Genomic DNA, 21,945 nt, shown 5'->3' on the forward strand with positions numbered 1-21,945 from the left:
CCTTTGGTATGTGACACATGGCTGGTTAAATGAAAACAATCTATGATGTTGATAAAACCAAAGTAGTCAGAGTCATCGGCTATGTGAATGTTAAAATCTCCAACTATACGCTGTGTGTCCGTTAAAGGCTGATGATGCACCACAGCACAATAAAAAGGATTCTTATTCCTGACTTTAATCAGCTGTTCGCCTTCACTGAACTGCAACACTTCGTTGATACAGAGTGTGCAGAGGATGGAAGTCTTTTTCTAATAAGATTTTAAAGTCAGAGGAGTGAGGCATGTATGTGTGAACATGTAAATGTGGATATAAACATAAATGTGAAGTTCTTGATGATAAATCGTGTCTTTATTCAGATTTGATTTCTTTTTTGGGTGTCATGAGTGTAGAGTTATACAAGTAATTGAAGCGTGGTTTAAATAAATTAGCAAACACAAAGAAATATCATCCTGTGGTATAACACGGGAATTACAGAGAGTTGTTAGACAAAAATCGAGCTTAATCAGGAATGTGGAGAGGAGCAGAATTTTATTTGGTTACAGAGTTTTGAGCGCAATTAAAAAAGATGCAGTAGAGCATTTTAGGTCTGTAATAATTAAAAAAAAAATCAAGTTCGTGTTTTAGTAAATACCTAAATGTTTGTAAATTATGCCACCCAGATGGTGTTTACATGCTGTGGTATTCAACACAAGATGATCAAACCACAGCAGCTTTGGCTGAGCTGTCAGTCAGGAGCGGTACGTTCCTCTGTGGACTGCAGGGGCTGATGGGAGCTTTGAAGAACTGCTGCATATCAGCGGAGGGGGAAGACCCGTCTGATCTCACAGCTCGTCCTTGTTTGGCCTCAGCTGCATCAGAGCGCCACTTCTCCCCAGGTTCACCAGAGGAAACACCACTGCACAAAATGCTTTTCCTCCCAGCTGCTGCTCTGTGCTGTCTGTGTTCAGGTGAGTGTTTCCAGTCAGGAGCCAACAAAGTCAACCTGTAACAAACACTGTCACACTAACCTTCATCTATCTGTCTGTGTCTCTACAGCACTGGTTACCATGGCAGCACAGATGATTCAGGAGGATTTAACATTGACCAGGAGAGTTGGAGAAAGTGTCTCCTTCAGCTGTGGAGATGATGAATGTGACTATACTGGTTTGATCTGGTACCAGAAGAAAGATACTGAACCATTTAGGCTAGTTCTTGTCGTGGATACTGATGATGGTAGAGTTGAGTCAAGTTCTAATCATTCCCAGAAAGATGATTTTTCAGTTGAGATTAAACAGAACAGATACCAGTTGAAGATAGAGAAAGTTAAACTTGAGCATTCGGCCACTTATTACTGTGCCTGTTGGAAGGACGCACCCCACAGTGAGAAATGATGCCTGCAGCCTGAGCAAAAACCAAAGCATACAGAGATGTCAATCAGAGTTTGTGACAGGAAGAGAGCAGTAAACCACAGCCCAGGTGTATGTATTTCTTCACAATCACAACCATACTGAGGCTGTCCTGCTCCAGAAATGGAAAGCCGTTTCTTTGTTGTTGCTGTTGTTTCAAGCAGCTATTACAATCTTACGTATCTTTTTCAATTAGAGCTACAAGTTGGTTGTGTTACTAAATAGGGAAAGGAATGTGTGTTGGCAAAACTGATTGATTGAGAGCAAAGCTCTCAATTTACTGGCCGATCTACATCCCTGCCCTCACCTATGGTTACGAGCTGTGGGTAGTGGCTAAAAGAAGGAGATCGCGGATACAAGCGGTGGAAATTAGCTTCCTCCGAAGGTTGAATGGCATCTCCCTTAGAGATAGGGCGAGAGGTTCAGCCATTTGGGTGGGGCTCAGAGTAGAGCCGCTGCTCTTCCACATCGAAAGGAGCCAGCTGAGGTGTTTCGGGGATCTGACAAGGATGCCTCCTGGGCTCCTCTTGGGTGAGGTGTTCTAGGCATGTCCCACCGGGAGGAGGTCCTGGGGCAGACCCAGGACATGTTGGAAAGATTATATCTCTCAGCTGGACTGGGAACGCCTGGGTGTTCCCCTGGATAAGCTGGAGGAGGTGGCTGGGGAGAGGAAGGTCTGGGCTTCTCTGCTTGGGCTGCTGCCCCCACAACCCGGCCCCGGTTAAAGCGGAGGAAAATAAACGGATGGATGAATGTGTGTTTGCATCTTAACCCTTAGGTACTTTTCATATTCAATTTTCTTAGTATGGTGGGGGCCTGTATTGACTGAGGCCCAAGATTCCCTCTCAGATGTCTTCAACAAATACTGACCTCCTAGAATATTACAAAGCGGCAACCAATGGGCCGTGGAGCTGGGAGAACTTCTTTTTGTACTTTTAGGTTTTACACCACACGTTTTTGGAGCAAAAACATGGGTTATCATACACCATTATGCACTTTTTACCTAAGACAAACACGAACCATAAAGATTTAACTAAATTTGATTAAATTCAGCCTGAAAACTGATGTAGAGATTACTGATAGGGCAGAAATGTTTAGAGATAGTAGTAGTGGCCCATGTAGGGACTTCTGCTTTTAATGAGCAAAGCTGATACGATGAATAATTTCAGGTCTTCTGTTTTCTTCTACTAGGTTCCTTGACTGCAATGCAGTCTGTGGATAAACTGCAAGAAAAGAACAAGGATGTAGACAAGAAATGGAGAATGTGTGAGCTGTGGAGAAGGATCTAGAAAAAAGACTGAGAATAGAACTGTGCTACTGTCCGGCAGTACTAAAAGTGAGATTGTCTGAAGTAGGATAAAAAGAGATACTCAGGGGAGATCAAAGACAAGTTTAAAAACACATCACAGGCAGCACATGGTAATGAAGCTTTTGCTTCCCCATGATTGCTTGTCATATTGAAGTGATGGTAGATGTTCTGTGGATCTGACAGAATTGAGCTCATTGCTTACACTTTATTTATCGGCATCTTTAAAGGTCCTCAAGGTCACCTTACATCAGTGCAACAAAATAAAAACATAAGGTAAACAAAAAATTTAAAAAAAAAAGCATAAAGGCTAAAAAAGGTAAAAATAGACTAAGACAGTCATGATGAAGAGTATGCAATTCTGAATAGATGGGTTTTAAGACATGATTTAAAAGTAGAGCAAGAGTTTGAAGTCTGGAGATCTGGAGGACCTTAACAGTCATGATGTTATAATGTCTGAAAGCCAGCTGTCCAAAAACAGCCCAGCGGCTAACAGCTGAAGCTAATAGCTGACAGTAAATATGGCCGAACAGGTAACGCAGAGAAACACTTTACCTGGCAGACAATACAGGTTCATAGACTAAAACAAACTTGTGCAACTATACTAAGCAATAAGTATAGAAAGAGAGCAGCAGCAGCTAAAACGCACCAGCGTTCACTCCCTCCCAGCGTGTCTGACACGAAGTGTTAAGTGTTATCGCCTAAAGTAGATTTGTTCACATTTTTGATTCGTAAGTAAATTCTTGGATTTCTCTTAAATTAACATTCTTATTTTCTAAGTTGTGCCTCTGAAGTCATACAGTAACTCAATATAATAAACAGTAAATGGCCTGTATTTGTATAGCGCTTTACTAGTCCCTAAGGACCCCAAAGCGCTTTACACATTGAGTCATCCACCCATTCACACACTGGTGTGATGGAACAAGCTACATTGTGGGGAGCCCTGGGGCGCACTGACAGAGGCGAGGCTGCTGAACGCTGGCGTCACCCTCTGACCACCACCAGTAGGCAACGGGTGAAGTGTCTTGCCCAAGGACACAACGACCGAGACTGTCCGAGCCGGGGCTCAAATCGGCATCCTTCCGATTACAAGGCGAACTCCCAACTTTTGAGCCACGATCGCCCAAATAAATATAATGCAAACCTTAATATAGTACTGAACATGTTGTTTTAGCCAAAGCTGAAAAATTACATTTTCAGAAATATTCATTATTTGGGGGCCTTTATAGTAATTTATCTAGGGAGCTTGGGAAGAAAAGTGACTGGACTTCTTTAAGTTTGAAGTGCACTGGGATGTCGTACTCGTAGAAGACTCCTGAGTTTTTCACTCCTTATGGAAACGGTTTATCAGCGAAACTCAGGAGAGTCTTCTCCCAGCATGACATCCCAGTTTACTGCCGACCCAGCCATACACTCAGACAGAAACTGGTTCATCCCAAAGACAAAACTCCCAAACACAAACTTAACAACGTGGTGTTTGCTGTACAGTGTAGCGAGGAATGCTCAGACCTCTACATTGGAGAAACCAAACAGCCACTTCATGAACGCATGGCACATGGATTTCATGTCAGAGAGGCCTCAGTCCGTCCGAATTGTTTGCAACATCTCCCGCATCATCAGGCTGAGCCCAGGAGCTCCTCAGGGCCGTGTTCTCAGCCCACTGTTGTTCACCCTCCTGAAACACGACTTCCCTGCCCTGCACAGCTCTAACCACATCATCAAGTTCGCTGATGACACAAACATGGTTGGACTCATCAGCAGCAACGACGAGTCAGCGTACAGAGATGAGGTTCAGCAGCTGGAGTTCTGGTGCAGTGAGAGCAACCTGTCACTGAATGTGGACAAAACCAAGGAGATGACTGTCGACTTCAGGAAGACTGGCTCCACCCATACACCACTCAGCATCCACGGTTCCACGGTAGAGACTGTTAATAGCACCAAGTTCCTGTGAGTTCACATCTCAGACGACCTTACCTGGACCATCAACACCGCCTCCATCACCAAAAAGGCCCAGTAGTGCCTCCCCTTCCTGAGATGCCTAAGGCGGGCCAACCATCCTTGTCCCACGCTCACCATGTTCTACAGGGGCACCATAGAGAGTGTTCTGACCACCTGCATCCCCGTGTGGTTTAGAAACTGAAAAGTTGGCAACCTCAGCCAGCTACATCAGATCGTCACATCAGCTGCTATGATCATCAGAACATCTCTCTCTCGACTACACCTTCCATAAGCGCTGCATCAGCAAGGCCTTCAGCATCGTGCTTGACCCCTCACACCCCTCACATGGGCTTTTCTCCCTCCTCCCGTCCGGCAGATGCTACCCCAGCATCGGGGCCAGATCCTCCAGACTGTGAGACAGCTTTTTCCCGCCAGCCATCAGACTCCTGAACTCTCTACCGGTGTTCAGTGTAAAGTGTATATTTATTCTTACTCTTCCTATATTTATTGTTGTTCTTTTGCACTGCTGTAACTGGAGCCTCATCGTCTCGTCTCTCTATATACTGTACTGTATATAGCAGAGAGATAATAAAGTTTACTTTGACGACGATAGAAGAGCCACCCCTACAGGACAAGACTCAGCAGTCCATCTGCATCTAAAGGACAAAGGTCGCATTTCAAGGATACCAATGTTCACATTTTGGACACAGAAGGCAGAAAGAGTGAAATAAACCATCTATGTCCATTGTGAATGACCATCCTTGAACACAGGCGGTGGCCAACAACATCAACAGTCTGCCACCTACAGTACAGTTTTGAGATCCTGTCCCAGGCACCTTAACATCCACTCAAATCTTGCATCACTTGATCGCATGGCAAGGTAGTTTCACATGAAACCTTGGCTCATGTGATAAGGCACATGATCAATAGTGCCAGGTTTTTAATCCTAGTAGGAGGACTTACTTACAACCAGTGCATCCCTGGTTATGGCTAAAAACAGGAGAAGAGACGTGTTGATATAAATATTAGATTGAAAAAATTTACCTATCCTAGCTGTCATGAAAAACAAGAAAGTGGATGGATGGAAAAATGGCATTCTGGCATCATCTGAACTCTTCCATCTCAGCTGATCATTGAACAGCAGGCAGGTTTTTGTATGAGTGTTTCTCACTGTGGAAGGAGGCTATGATTACGACATCTTCGGCTCTGGAACTAAACTGTATGTAACAGGTAAGATCAAACATTTATTTTCCTCAAATACTTTCTGTTCTTCCGTAAGTAATCGAGAATTAAGAAGAAAATAAAATTAATTCAGTGTTGCAGGAAATTGAGTCCTAAAAGTCCAATCTTAGCTACACAGTGAATATCCTGATCTATAAAATTCAGCTTATTTACTCAGAATCTCCACAGCGTCTTTGTTCTTAAGAGCATTTTTTAAAGGTTAAATATAATTGTGTGTATATAGTCTCAAAATTTTAAAGAATGTTAAAAGTAATTTGCATATGCTAATTACTATAATTTTATACATTTGATAGAAAATTGGATTGGCACAAAGTAATTCATATTGGCACGCATGTTGGATGTATAGTAAATGAAAAGTACATGAGAAAAGTTAATCTAATAATGAAAAGCTTTTGTAGAATATGCAAACGGGTTTAATGAGAGTGACATAGCGCACAATTTAAAACTTCCTCTTCAGATTGTTTATTGTTAATCATGTGACCATAGTGGATTATTTCATGTCGGCTGCTATAACAAAGAATTTCCCAAACATGGAATAAAGTGTTTAACTTTTAAAGTTGAAACAAAATGTTTAAAATAGTTATTTACACTTTTTTCTTGGAATGAGACTGAAATATATATTGATCAAAATGTCTGTTGTAAACTATAATAAACATTTTCTAGTAGGATACATTGCTGTAAAGAACATTTATATAACCCGTGATGCAGATAATACAGATGCACGTGTGCTGTGTTCTTTTATGAAAATGTTTTCTTTGTGTTTATTTTTCCTCTGAAAGCAAAACATAAACGGGGGATAAAGTTAAGGCTATATACTAACATCCTTTATTTGTCCCACAAGGGGAAATTTGGTTGTAACAGCAGCCAGAAAAACACAAATACAAACAAACAGCACTTTTTTTTAAACTTATTTACATCATGGACAATAGTTACCAAAAACAGAGTGTACAGTTATTAAAATTAAATAAAATTAAATACAGGTAAGAGGCAAAATGAAACTTGAATGAAGGCTGAAGCATTACAAGACATTCTTGTCTTTATATCTTTAGATAAGTACGGTGCTGAGCATAATCCTGTAATTTTATGTGAAGATAAATATGTTATTTAAATATGTAAAAATCTTATTGAATTCATTCAATTTAATTGTAATTATGTTTTTCCGCAAACTGGTACTTTATAGAAATCTCAAAAAAACAAAAAATAAGCGAGCAAACACAGTTGCCATTTAACTGTATTTCTGTTTTTAAAAGTGTTTTTCAGTTTCCATGTGATGTTTTTCCATGTAGTTTCCAGATCAGACTGAATCCAGTGTATGTAGTGAACTTTGTGCTGATGAGTAGTTTAGTGATCAGAGTCCATGTAGTTTCCAGGATCAGACTGAATGCAGTGCAGTGCTGGAAGCTGCTGCTGACTGTGTGAATGTGTGTCTGTGCTGCTTGTTGCTGCTGTCAAACTTCAGATGAGCAGGTAGTGAAGCCCGTGGTGAGCGTGTACCCAGCAGCATCCAGAGCCCACCTGGAGGGGAACAGCTCCCTGCTGTGTGTGGCCTCAGCCATGTTTCCTCCTCTGGTCCAGTTCTCCTGGAAAAGACAGAAGAAGAACGGCGGAGAAGCGGAGGAGCTGCCCCCTGCTGAGGGAGAGCAGCTGGAGCTCAGAGAGGCGGGACGCAGTGCCTCCATTTTAGTGGTTAATCGGGATGATCCCTTCACATACATATACAGCTGTCATGTGAGACATCAGGGAGGCACAGCGGAGGCCCAAACACAACAAGGTAAAAAGATTTGGCGACAGGACGTCATTGATGTAGCTTTGTAAATTTGACATTTTCAAATCTGAGGGCTGATATTTCTTAAAGCATTTTATTGCTTTTCTGTTTCAGAGCTCCTCTCTTATGTTCTCCAGTCTCAGTGCAGGGTGAAGCTGCTCTGCCTGCTGTACACAGTGCTGATAGTGAAGAGTCTGGTGTACTGCTGTGGACTCTCTCTGCTGATGATGCTCACAAACAAGGGAGCGTCCACCAACTGCACACATGCTGACTGCTTTCTGATTGGCATCTTTCACACTCAGATTTCCCCACATGAGCAGGCAGACATATAAATTAAGTTGTGGCTGGTAAAATCCATCCATCTTCTTCCTCCTATTCGGGGCCGAGTCGCAGGGGCAGCAGCTTAAGCAGAGAAGCCCAGACCTCCCTCTCTCCAGTCACCTCCTCCAGCTTGTCCGGAGGAGCACCAAGGCGTTCCCAGGCCAGCCGAAAGAGATAATCTCTCCAACGTATCCTGGGTCTGCCCCGGGACCACCTCCCGCTGGGACATGCCTGGTGGTTTGGAGAAATGTTTATCATACCCTTCTCAAATATAACCACCTGAAACTATAAAATAGATATGCAAATATTAAAACAGTCGTTGTTTTAAAGTGTAAATGTTTCATATGGAGTCTTCTTTCTTTTGTATAAGGTTTTGTTTTTTTTCTCCGTCAGGTATGCAAACTATCAAAACCCTGCACAAAGACGGGGAACATACGTGTGCTATGATCATTATAGTAAAGAGCTGCTTGGTTTTTTTTTAAGGAATGTATATTTTTCTTCTTGACTGATAACACAAGAGGAAAGGTTTTTTTCTTTACATGACATTTGTTGCACTTTGTATATAAGAAGAAGGTGGCTTGTTCCCTTTTCCACCAATCCAAATGCAAAGATATATTCTTTCTCAGTTCTGGGTCCTTGTATAGTGAATATGTGAGATTTATTCTTACAATCACAAACTTGTTTTGTACAGATTCAGCACAGGTTTAAAAAAACATCATCTAGCGCTTGGAGAAAATAATGACATTTTCAGTGAGCAGAGCAGTCCAGCACATCTGTGTTTGAACCAGTTATTCAGTTTCGGGTTTCAAACATTCAAAATCTTTTCCTCTTTAAACGTTACAGAAAAAGTAATGGTGCCTCTTGGCTTCACTCCAGGATCATGCAGCTGTGCCATTCATGTGGGTTGATGCTTGAAACCTAGTGTAACAGTGTAGTTGTTTTATGTAAAAATAAAGACTTGATTCTGATGAACGTGTTTCTCGTTTCAGTCTTTGATGCATAACAACGTATATGAATGTAGCATTCACATATCAAACTTGCTCTCCTGCAGCAGACGGGCTGTGTGGGTTTCTGCTCTGCAGCCTCCACACCGTTAGCTGTGGCTTTCACTTTAATAACACAATGACAGTTACAAGCAGGAACTCTGCTTCAAGAATGATTCCAGGAAGGATCTGTGTTCTTCACCTGTGAGAGAAACAGCTCAAATCCTCAACTCACAGCTGACAAATGAACTTATTTGAACTTTATCATTATACATGTGTAAATACAGGGTGATGAAATGCACTTTTAATTTGGTTTCATCACAAAAGAAAAATACAAAATGTCTAAATATTATCTCACAGAATCATTGCTGGAGTTTTAACTGAAGAAGTGGATAAATCAAGACAATGACACTTGTAAAAACAGTCACAGAAGCCAACAGTCAGTAGTACATTGTGTCTTTGATCTGGTTAATTATTCAGACTTTTTATTAATTTAAAAATGAAATAGTAACTGAAAAAATAAAGTCTGTTGTAGTTGAGGATCAGTATTAAATGCAACTCTGAACATATAATCAGTTATCACATTTAAACATTTCTGCGCCTGACTCTGCTAATTGTAAAAATTATTAAATTATTTAGTCTGACCCTGGTGACATAATAGATTATAGCGCATGTGAAACGTGCAAGAATATCAATATTTTGAGCATCATTTTTAGTTTATTTAACCTTTATTTATACATTTAGTCCCACTGAGACTCATGTCTCATGTACAAGAGAGACCCGTTTCCTCCAAACATGAAAATGTTTATTTACTGATGAAATTTCAAACAGATGTATTTGAACTCCTCTGTCAGCTGACATGTAAATGTTACATTTGAGAAACTTCTGTTTCTTCTTGTACGTTCATGTGAGAGACCGAAGCTCTAAGACAAAATATGCAGAATAAAATTTTGATTAAAACTCTTATTGATTTTCTGATGAACTGCAGTGAATTAAAACGGACTAAACATGAAGCAGATGCTGATTTTTATTATTTATAAAAACTTTTAGAATATTAAATGAAAAGGAGTCCATCTACTAGAAAACTGTTGAGTCCAAGTAAAGAATTAAATGAACATGAATGTCAGGGTAAGTACAAAAAACCAAAAACAAACTTGCCCCCCTCCCCATAAACCCCCCACATTGAGCCACAACACATCGCTTTTATTTTCACCTACTGAGAGTGTGAGGAAACAGTCAGTCAGCATGTGTGCAGTTGGTGGACGCTCCCTTGTTTGTGAGCATCATCAGCAGAGAGAGTCCACAGCAGTACACCAGACTCTTCACTATCAGCACTGTGTACAGCAGGCAGAGCAGCTTCACCCTGCACTGAGACTGGAAGAGAGGCCTGTGGAGCCTGGAAGTGAAACACAAAAGACGTGTGTTGTCCGTGTCTTTAAGGGGATTCACAGTGGAACAGGCACCAAGGCTTAAGGGCCTTTTTCTGGTTGACCCTCCACGTTCCCCCTCATGCTTGACATAGCAGCTGTATCTGTACGTGTAGAGATCATCTGTATAATCTACTAAAATAGAAGTTGTCCGTCCCGCCTCTCTGAGCTCCAGCTGCTCTCCCTCAGCAGGGGGCAGCTCCTCCGCTTCTCCGCCGTTCTTCTTCTGTCTTTTCCAGGAGAACTGGACCAGAGGAGGAAACATGGCTGAGGCCACCATAACCGCATTAAGACGGCAAATCTGCTGTAACGAGTTAACGCGGATCGCCTCGTGCGTGGGGCTGCACGGCGTCAACGCGTTAGCACGGTTAGCTCATTAACGCGTTAGCACCGTGCAGCCCCACGCACGAGGCGATCCGCGTTAATTCGTTACAGCAATAGTTACAATATAACAACAACAATAATTTTACAGATGAAATATTTCACGTGAAGCTTTTGCAAACATTTATGTCTGAGGCTGAAATCAGTCTAAATGCTCATCGTTGTGTTTAATCAAATCACTTTTACTGTCACATCACATGTGCTGCTGCACTGAATCAGCACATGTGAGTTTAATATTTAATCAATATTTAAATGATAGTTAATCTGAGCAGTTACTAAACCCCGTTCGTCGTGCTGCTATAGGCAAAAGAAAAAAACTAACTTTCACTCATTTGCTTTCTAAGGTTCATTTTGCTTTCACCAGGTTGAACCTCGTTTTACTTTCATTCTTTGGGGCATAGATTGAACACAGCGTTGCAAACCTTCGTCATTGATTCATGTCCACATTGATGATGACAGCGTCACACAGTTTGACATGTTAGCTGCACACACATGATGTGAATTTGCTGTTTGACCACATCCCAGAGCTGTTTATTTCTACTTTACAATCATTACAGGTTAAACAATGTTCTATTCCAATATTGAAACACTTCTGTAGAGATTCCTCTCCAAATAAGACATGTGATCCAACCAAGATCAATAACAGTAGTGCTGCATTAGCTTCAAAGTTTATTGCAATCCAGATGTTTGGTATTATAAAGAGACACCTTAATTTATTAATATACTAACATTTACTAAAACCGAACCTCAACTATATTCAGTCAAAACAGTTTTTATTGTCCTGCGATTGAGCCACAGGAAGTGTTTCCAAACTTGTCATCAAAAGACATTTTTATTATTGCATCATTTTACAAGAGTTACTTATTGCAGAAGTTAATAAATGATTTCTTTTGTTGTGTCTGTGATTTCTTGCTGACAGCTGCTGAAATATTAATCTGAAAAAGTTTCATTTCTGCAGCAACTTCTGATTGTGGTAATTAAGTCTGTGAGCTCAGTATGTTTGTGACTCTGAGATGGAGGTGAAACATGTGAAGCTGGGCTGTGGTTTACTGCTCTCTTCCTGTCACAGACACTGTTTGACATCTGTTCATCTGTTGGTTTTTGTTCAGGCTGCAGGGATCATTTGTTATTGTGATGATCAGTTTTGAAACAGGAGCTGTAGTGTGTGGCTGCTTGAACAGGTTTAACTTTGTCTCTCTGAAGCTCACATCCATTCTGTTTATTCACATTGAGAAATCATCTTTCTGAGGAAGATTACAACTTGATTCAACTTGACTGTCGAGTTTATCTATGTTAAGAATCGCTGTAAAAACTTATTTGTCTGGTTTCTGGTACCAGAATACTAATCTTCCATCACGCTGTTCAGTCCCTCCTCAGCTGAAGGAGGAATTTTCTCCAACATTCCTGGTCAATGTTAAATCACCCTGAGTCAGCTCTGCTGCCACAGTAACCAGCACTGTGGACACACACACACACACACACACACACACACACACACACACACGGTTGTTTTCATGGTCTTTGTTAAAATTGGATGTCTCCTGATTGGCTGGAAACACTCACCTGAACACAGACAGCACAGAGCAGCAGCTGGGAGGAAAAGCATTTTGTGCAGTGGTGTTTCCTCTGGTGAACCTGGGGAGAAGTGGTGCTCTGATGCAGCTGAGGCCAAACAAGGACGAGCTGAAATGTAACGAGTCTTCAGACTTCCTATTGGACAAAAGACAAGACTGGTGGTGCTTATGTGCTTAAAATGCATTAAAATAAATGTGTTAAGTCTTTAGTAACATGATGAATTTGGAGAAAACAAGCGTCTATTTGACTGATTTAAGTTTAACGTCACAGTAAATAACTGGAAACATTTTAGTAACCACATGTCAAAACACAGTTATGTTTTCAGTGTCTCACACAGCTGAATGAAATTAGCAATAAAAACATTTTTTCTCTGATCATTTTTTCTTTTTAATATCAACTCATACTGACCTGGATGATTGAGCACGCATGAAGACATATCAGTTGATACATTTCTTACAGACCTTTACAATAAATATACACTTGTTTGTTATTATTTCAGGAACCAATATAAATACAAATATAATATAAATATTTTGACTCTACTGTACGTTGTTATGCACAAATGTTCACAGTTTTTGTTTTGTTATTTTAGGGAAGACAACAAACACACTGTACGTTCACACTTTATAATATCTTCTGTAAATGCTCTTCTCAGTGGAAAATTATGGGTAAGAACGAAGGTCGAGTGTTGAGCCTGAGCATCGTCTCTCCTCTGATTCCACTAAAGTTCATTTCTCAGCTCTGAGTCCAGGACTTGAGCTGTTTCTCTCACATGTCAGGTCGTTACTGGAATCATTCTTATCTAGAATTGGTGGTTGCAGCTGTTGTTGTGTTGAAATGCAAAGCCACAGCTGACTGTGGAGGCTGCTGAACAGAAACCCACACAGCCCGTCTGCTGTAAGAGAGGAAGTTTGATTCACACAGGTCAGCGTGTGTCACTGAAGGAAACAAGAAACAAATTCTTCACCTTAAGTCTTAAATTACAGCCACTCTGGTTTCGCTGTGTAGTTTAAGACTCATCAAAATACATTTTCTGCACTCTGACTGTGATTTACAAAACTCCAGATGTTGTTGGGTTACGTTTGCTTTACAATTACAATTTATTACAATTATCAAATACATTCAGTTACATAAATGTGTAAAATAATGCTCGACTATGTAGTCATTCATATGGGCAACTCATTAAATACAAACAACTTTGCTTGGATTATGTTTGACTGTTGATTCTGGATTTTGTACCTTAACAGTTTTACTTCAGATTCCTATAACAAACATGTAAAGGCTGAAAACAGGTTTGTGACACGGCTCTGGATGCTGCTGGGTACACGCTCACCACGGGCTTCACTACCTGCTCATCTGAAGTTTGACAGCAGCAACAAGCAGCACAGACACACATTCACACAGTCAGCAGCAGCTTCCAGCACTGCACTGCATTCAGTCTGATCCTGGAAACTACATGGACTCTGATCACTAAACTACTCATCAGCACAAAGTTCACTACAGTCATAGTTCATTTGTTATCTGCATCATGCAAATGCAAATGAAAATGTAATCAGTAGGTTTTACAAAATCATTTTTAGTGTTTTTCTTGATACAGATTCTATTTAAGAACATAAATATCCTGTAATCACTAATAAAAGAGACGATTTTCAGCGATTCAATGATTTTGTTTGGATGAAAGTTTTAATTTTAATTCATTTTTTTCTCTTTTTCCTCAGAGCACTTTAGGGATAAACAAACTATAGATACTGTTTGGTGTTTTGTGGACATACTTCTAGCTGAAAAACAGCTGGAATTAAGGTGTTTTGAATTGAAATAGAAATATGAGCTCAGGGGAAAAATGATAGACACTAGAATATGATGTTGACCTGCACTGTATGACACATTATTGCCCTTTATATAAAACATCTTGTGGATATTTCAAGTCATCAACATTATGAGTCGAACATTGTTTGTGATATTTTGTGTGGGACAACAAAGTGATTTTTTTCATGCCCACATGTTTTGGCTTTGTGTGGGTTTTTAATAGGTTATGACATTCAGACAGTAGCACGAGATAATGTGTTAATACAAGTGAGTCGGACCCACTGATGCTGATAAACAAAGACTGAAAAGTCTGTTTTTCCAAGATGGAACATTTTAGAAATTTAAATGAATAAAAGTGAGAGCCGCTGAAGGCCCCGAGCACTTGATCTTTTACTGCGTGCCTGCGGTAAAAGAAATGTAAAAAACACCCCAAAACCTGGGGGAGTGCTTTGCTCTTTGTTATATCTGTTTTTTGAGTTGTTACTGAAGTTTGTAGTGTGTGTTTGTGTCATGTTTTCACCACAGAGATGTAAATATAGTTTAGAGAATAAAATAAGGCCTTCAGTCTGCACTCCCCACTTGCCCCGGGGCGGTCTTTAATCTGGGAGCTTGAGGGCTCCTGTGTACGGCCGGGCGATATGAGGAAAATCTAATATCACAATATTTTTTGGCTATATCACAATACACGATATATATCACGGTATGTTTCAATAAGCTCCAATAACAAGTTTTAGTTTCAACCATATCGTGTCTAACATTGGTACACTCATTCACATCAACCATTTTTTGCTTTGAATACAGAAATATCTGAATGAATTGAACATTTTTATTATAACCACTTTTAACCATCAGTTGCTCACTGAGGTTTTTCACCAATGTCAACACCTGACAGTAAACTCTCTCTGTGGTCGACACTAACAAACACAAACTATAGCAACAAAAGTGGACCTCAAGGTAGACGAGACAAACGAAAACAACTGAAATTACAAAGGTGCTCGTTTGTGCTTATAACATGTAAAATTGTAAAAAAAAGAAAAGAAAAAACCTCTTCTGACCTCAAATTACAGAAATAGAAGTCTAGACAGTGACTATCAAACCGACTGACGTGGAACAGTTACAGGTATCACAGCTCGTTTATTTAATGTTTCCTTTGGTGTGCGGGGAGACGTTAAACACGTTCATGTTTAAAATTGTCTTCATTAGCAGTAGATGACTCTTCCGCTGGTGGAATAAATCTGTGGTATTGCTACCTTTAGCAGCAATAGTTGTCAAATTTGCAAATTACCAAAAGCAGGAATATTTGGAAACATCTGTGTGATCTCTACTAAGACAAAAGGATGGGAGAGGCTGGTGTGGTCTCAACACTGTTCACAGTGTTTCCTTCAGTGCTGCTGACAGCGTCTCACAGCGTGCTGTGATACCTGATACCTTGTAAATGAGTCATTTACCTCAGAGCCGATTTTTAGGCTCTCGCCTTTAGTTCATGTTTGTTTTCATCACTCGTTGTCGTCACACCGAACCTCCTGTAACAAACTTCACTTAATTCTTCGCCATCGAGCGTCTGAGTTTGTCTGCGCCTGAGTCCACTCCTCCATGACAACATCTGTTTCATATTTGCTCTTTTTCACTTCATAGTAAATCACTTAACTTGTTATAGATTATTTACCCTGACATAAAACACAAATCTGTGGAATAAATCTCATCAGATTTTATATTTGCATTTAAGATTTTAAAATCACAGATTCTTTAAAAGCATCACTAAAGTTCAGCGAATTTCTAATTTGTCCTCCTGCACTTGTGTCAAATATGGACACGCCTTTGTCCTCATGAAGGTTTGCCTTCACTCAGACCCATGCCCTGCTGTTCCTACCATGCCAACATACAGAAACATGTCAGGAAGTTGGAATAAAGTTGAATCAAACCTTGAAACACAGAGATGGATGATATTTTATACCTTTCATTTATAAACAGTCAAAGCAGACGGGGTCATTTTTGAGCCCAAAGGAAAACCTGATTATTTGCTGCCAGTAAAAAACTTGAAGTCGTTTAAAAACAGCTTCCTACATTAACTTTGACATAAAGCCGTCTGTGATCATCTGTTAAAGCGACCGACTCTGGTTGTGAAACAATGATCACAATAACTGATCATTTCATGTATTTTTTACACTGAATTGATCGACAATTTATACTTTAAAAACACTGAAATGAAGTGGGGACATTTGTGACCCTGAGGACCACAGGTGTGTGGAAATCGGGACATTATGAGGGTTAAATCTTAATATTCATATCAACAGAATTTACCGCACAGCGTGGGTGAACTTAATAAATATTCAGCACTGGTTCAATCATCAAATTGATGAATGTTCTTTGTTTGAGTTTGTCTCTCTGTGCTGCTCTTAATTATAATAATTATGTTTTATTTCAATTATATTATTTGTATAAATTGCACTAGTCTGAATAATTAAGCTGATTAATCAATGACACATTTTGATTAAACATTTTACATATTTATGATTATTAGAAAAAGATGGAAAGATGCTCAACATCCATCTGAACTGATGGTGTTTTGTGAAATTGTTTTTACAAATCTTGTCTTAATTTATTCCCTTTTTCAGTGTTTTTAAATCATAACGGTTCAACTTGAGTTCTGTGGGATTTAATGTTCAGACTTCATCTTGTATTTGTCTTTTGTGATCGTACTAAACATCAACTGTGTAACAGCTCTGAGTTCACACTTTGTTTCTCTCACACACATGAACACAGATGCTTCCTGAACAACTTGAAGCAGAGTTCATGCTTGTAACTGTCGTTGTGTTATTAAAGTGAAAGCCACAGCTAACGGTGTGGAGGCTCCAGAGCAGAAACCCACACAGCCCGTCTGCTGCAGGAGAGCAAGTTTATGATCTGTGAATGCTGCAGTCACACAGGTTATGTATCACAGAAGAAATGAGAAATGCATTCTTAAAATCACAATCTTTATTTTTACTTCAGACAAATAACTACACTGTTATTTTGTTATGGTGGGATCTGAATGCATCAGTTTTTCTGCAGAGATGTACAAAAGAAATCTTCACATAAAGAATCTACACTTTTACAAACACATCAAACATGTTTATCTGTAAATTTATGTTACACAGTTTAAGATGAATAAATGAGAAAAGGTCAAATGCTCAGTAATGAAACATTGAACCAACCAGAAGTTAATTTACATTTCTGACTGCTGACTGGAGGAAATCTGATGGTGAGAAAAGGCGAGCAGGAAACAGTCAGTCAGCATGTGTGCAGTTGGTGGACGCTCCCTTGTTTGTGAGCATCATCAGCAGAGAGAGTCCACAGCAGTACACCAGACTCTTCACTATCAGCACTGTGTACAGCAGGCAGAGCAGCTTCACCCTGCACTGAGACTGGAGAACATAAGAGAGGAGCTCTGAAACAGAAAAGGAGTCAAATGTTTGGAGCTGCAGTGAGAAATGTCAGTCCTCTGCTGCTCTGCTCTCTTTGACAGCATCTCCACATGAAGCTGAATCACTGCTGAACACAGTCAGCAAGCCTTCATTACCTTGTTGTGTTCGGGCCTCCACTGTGCCCCCCTCGTGCTTCACCCAGCAGCTGTATTTATATGTGTCAGAATGGCTCCCATCAAGCATCCTGATGGCAATGGTGCGTCCCGCCTCTCTGAGCTCCAGCTGCTCTCCCTCAGCAGGGGGCAGCTCCTCCGCTTCTCCGCCGTTCTTCTTCTGTCTTTTCCAGGAGAACTGGACCAGAGGAGGAAACATGGCTGAGGCCACACACAGCAGGGAGCTCTTCCCCTCCAGGTGGGCTCTGGATGCTGCTGGGTACACGCTCACCACGGGCTTCACTACCTGCTCATCTGAAGTTTGACAGCAGCAACAAGCAGCACAGACACACATTCACACAGTCAGCAGCAGCTTCCAGCACTGCACTGCATTCAGTCTGATCCTGGAAACTACATGGACTCTGATCACTAAACTACTCATCAGCACAAAGTTCACTACATACACTGGATTCAGCTTCATATCAAACACAGTCATCACCTCATGTCATCATGGCTCACATGAGGAACACTCAGCATGTTTTTAAAGTCAAATTAAATTCATTTCAGTTTAATTCGTCATGTGTTTGCTTTTTATTGTTTTATAGAAATTTAGTTCAGTCCAATTTTAAAATATATATATTTGTCTTGATACAAATGAAAATGTATTTTCCATATTAGTCCTTACAGGATTTCTAACAGAGATCCTCTTCTGTATAAAAATGCATTAATCTTAATTCATAATATTTCGCACTAAAAAGGAAATAAAAAGTAATTCCACATAATTTAATTCATCCAAGAAAATTCACATTCTTGTCATGTATAATACAATTTATTTTAAAGACCATATGTTGTTTTTTCTTTAATTCTTTTAGTTCAAAAATTGGAAGAAAACTACTTTGATAAATGAGTTACAGCTAAGGCGAGCCGTGTGGAGTGAGAGAAGAACCCAAAGATGTAGGCGCTGACTCAGATGAGAAGAGTGCGCTTTATTGACACTGGGTGAAAATGCAGAGTAACACAAGGACAGGAACTAACTACAAAAACCTGACAGCATGACGCGCAGGATGATGTGCGGGATAATGCTAGGGTGAAACACAGAATAACACATCGAGGTAACACAGACGGACCAGTGACGAACTCAAGAAAACACACAATAAATACATATAGGGAAATAAGGAAACTGCACACAAGAGCGAGACACGGCTGAACCAAACTGACATTTCTTCAACTTTTTCTCGGTGTGATTTCATATATATTATATATTATTGGGCAATAAATATACATTTTTCTTAATACAACTGAAATGATATATTAAAACATATTATAATAAATAACATACTTGTTTTACAATGTGAATGATTCTGAACTATTTTATTACAATGATGACAAGAGCAGAACATTAGTTATTTGTTTTTGCTATACTTTTTAAAAATATGTGAAAGTATCACTGCACACATTTAAATGCAATTAATATGAAATTTATAGTAGAGTAAAACAAATTTATTAATCCGTGTTTATGATATAATATCTAAAGAATGTGAAATTATTTTACAAAGTTGTGTTTTCTGCCAAAATCTTTGAATTTTGCAATTAAGACAAATCAAACAAGCAAGAAATACTGAAAGACTGTAACAATCTCATATTTTATCCTGCATTTTTAATCACATTTTACACAAATTTTAAATGTCTCAAGTTCTATGACAATTAACATATTCATATATATATATATATATATATGAATATATATATTTAAAAAAAAGACTGATTGAACCAGGAAAATGTCTCTTTGACAATTATCATAAACCATGTCTACATTTTCACTTCAGCATTATTTATATTTACAAATTTACTGCTTCGACATTACTTCTAATGTCAAATATGATCTTGTGTTGAAAACCAGCAGAATCACTGAGAGGATCAAATCCTAAATATTTGTAACATCACTAATATTTGCAGAAATAAAGAATAACTTTAGTTGTTCAGTGAGATTTCAACATGTTTTCAGAGATTATTGAGCTTTTCTTATGTAACAATGGCTGCAGATGAATTCTCTACTAAATCTTTTTAAACTTGCCTTTTCTACCAGTTAAATGCTGGCTTGTTTGCAGTGACCTATTGTATTAAATTCTCTGCTATCTTTCCATTATTGGTGTCTTTTATCATGGTGGTACAGTCTTACCTTGCTATAACCTATGTGCTGCAGTTTAGTCTTATTGGTGGCTTTTATCTGTGAACATAATCCGTTATTTTTATGAATTTGATGTTAATGTGTGAACTGTTTTATTTTTTATTGTTTTATGTAAAGCACTTTGGTATGCCCAAGGCTTTTAAATGTGCTCTATAAATAAAGATTGTTGTTGTTGTAATGATGAAAAACTAACATGTAAAGCCTGAAGCAGCACAAACTGACTTTAAACACATTTTCAGCTTCTACAATAAAACAACTGAAGGAAAATAAATGTTTGTTCTTACCTGTTACAGACAGTTTAGTTCCAGAGCCAAAGATGAAGTACCACCATCCTCCTCCCACAGTGAGACAGACTGCTACAAAAACCTGTCTGCTGTTGAACGTGTCAGCTGAGGTGAATGAGTCCAAATGAGGAAGCAGGATCATATTTCAGCTCCATGATGTGTTTCTCTAATGTTCATATCAACATGACTGTCTCTTCTTCTCTTTTCTTTTAGCCACACTAGCAGCACGGCTCTGATGTTAATGTCAGTCTGTTGGTCAGTCCACTACTTTAGTCCACATGAAAACAGAAAATCACTATATAAGCACCAGTCCATTTATCCCATCAATGATGCACCACTACAATGAAACATGCTGCTGATAGGATCATGGTTTGGCCCATCTGGCTCACCATCATTAATCACACAATCAATTTTGAATTCTAGCAGCAAATTGTAAAGAAAACTATCAGAACATCTGTCTGTGAACTGAATCTCAGGAGAAAGTGGGCCATGCAGCACCACAATGACACAAACCAGTCACGTTTGTTCTCTTTGTTCCAAATAATGGTGACAGAAAAAGAATCCAGTGAATCCAGCGAGTGATGTGATGAGTCTCTGATGTCTTTCTGATGTGGTTTTGTTGCGTCCTTCAAACCACACCTGGTGGATTTTAGAAGAGAAACATGTTGGTCTGCACAGGCTCTTCTATTTTCAACACTGACAGGATTTCCTTTGCTGTTTCTTCTGTCCTGCACATTTTCCTCTGTTTTCTGCAGCTTGATGGAGCTTCTGTACAAAATAGATCCAGAGTTATTTTTAGTGGTGCAGAGCAAAGAGATGCTTCAGGGATGCTTCTGAAATGTGCTGTGGCATGTCTGCTGGAATCATCAGTGTTGTACTGAGTGGCCTCAATCAGCTCCAGCAGCCTCGTAGGAACACACAGCGTCCATGCCTGCTGTTAAAAATAGAGCTTTGGAACAACCGAGTCCAACAGAGTCCAACAGAAATGGTGTGAAAGAGCTGGAAGTTCATGTGAGAAAATCCAACATGTCAGAATTAAAGCTGCTCTGTGTCAAAAATGGAGTCAAATTCTTCCAAACTGATGTGCTGGACTGATTATCAGTTACTGCAGGTGCTCCAGCCGAGGAGGAGCAGGAACCAGCAGAACTGCCAAACCCCACCGACACACATCACACACCACAAATGCCACACTCACAGAGAGACAAAGATAGAAAACAGAGGGAGGAAAGATCGATGGTGGGTAGGCAGCAGAGGATCAGGGGACCATAACACCATCTTACACAGTTATTAACTAACGAGCTCATTGACTAATCTGAAACATCACTTTGATTTTTCTAACAGCTTCATTGGAATTTCAGCTCACAGTGGATCTGCAACATGAGCAGCTGAAGACCTTCAAGAGCTGAACGTGAGGTTATAAACACACAGTTGTACAGAAACTTTGGCAAAATGGTTTAAACAACATCCAGTTATCAGAGTTATCATCACAAATCTGATCTCAGCTCAATAAAAAAACAAAAAGTTTCTGATGGAAGAAATGTGAGAGAGAGGCTGAAGTACTTTCCCCTGTCATCACATCTTTGAGGGGGTAAAAGGATTTAACATCCAGCCTCATGTGTTAGACCCAGATTTGTGGCATCACTGTAAGAAAAGAGCTTTTTCCCCATGTGCTCGTAGTAAATCATCTTTATTTTTCATCAAAGTTATAATCAAAGTATGATCCTGATCAATATGTTAAATAATAAATGTAGTAAGTAAAATAACTGCTGATCTTCTGTAAACACAGTG

General features: G+C 39.6%; 2 protein-coding genes across 2 annotated transcripts; one reads left to right on the forward strand and one right to left on the reverse strand.

Annotated features, from left to right (window-relative positions):
- Window positions 1–4,246: 4,246 nt before the first annotated feature.
- LOC309694701 (uncharacterized protein) lies at window positions 4,247–8,379 on the forward strand (the record flags this gene model as incomplete). Its single annotated transcript, XM_082514911.1, has 4 exons — window positions 4,247–4,601; window positions 5,809–5,859; window positions 7,331–7,642; window positions 7,751–8,379. The coding sequence occupies 4 exons, from the start codon at window positions 4,247–4,249 to the stop codon at window positions 7,966–7,968; spliced, it is 936 nt and encodes a 311-aa protein (XP_082371037.1). The 3' UTR covers window positions 7,969–8,379.
- Window positions 8,380–17,098: 8,719 nt separating this feature from the next.
- LOC309693979 (immunoglobulin lambda-1 light chain-like) lies at window positions 17,099–20,926 on the reverse strand. The gene is made up of 3 exons (XM_082513674.1): window positions 20,158–20,926; window positions 17,689–18,000; window positions 17,099–17,556 (listed from the first exon to the last, which is right to left on the reverse strand). The coding sequence occupies exons 1-3, from the start codon at window positions 20,297–20,299 to the stop codon at window positions 17,396–17,398; spliced, it is 615 nt and encodes a 204-aa protein (XP_082369800.1). The 5' UTR covers window positions 20,300–20,926; the 3' UTR covers window positions 17,099–17,395.
- Window positions 20,927–21,945: the final 1,019 nt, after the last annotated feature.

This window comes from Aulonocara stuartgranti (assembly GCF_965226115.1).
Source record: "Aulonocara stuartgranti genome assembly, chromosome: 18".
In the NCBI taxonomy this organism is placed as follows: Eukaryota; Metazoa; Chordata; class Actinopteri; order Cichliformes; family Cichlidae; genus Aulonocara; species Aulonocara stuartgranti.

Bases quoted from the DNA above. Each gene is read 5' to 3' on its own strand.
- LOC309693979 (XM_082513674.1), bottom strand. From the start codon at position 20,299: ATGATCCTGCTTCCTCATTTGGACTCATTCACCTCAGCTGACACGTTC. The intron at 18,001-20,157 runs GTAAGAACAAAC...GTCAAACTTCAG, and splicing joins AACTAAACTGTCTGTAACAG to ATGAGCAGGTAGTGAAGCCC. The intron at 17,557-17,688 runs GTAATGAAGGCT...TTTCTGTTTCAG, and splicing joins GGAGGCCCGAACACAACAAG to AGCTCCTCTCTTATGTTCTC.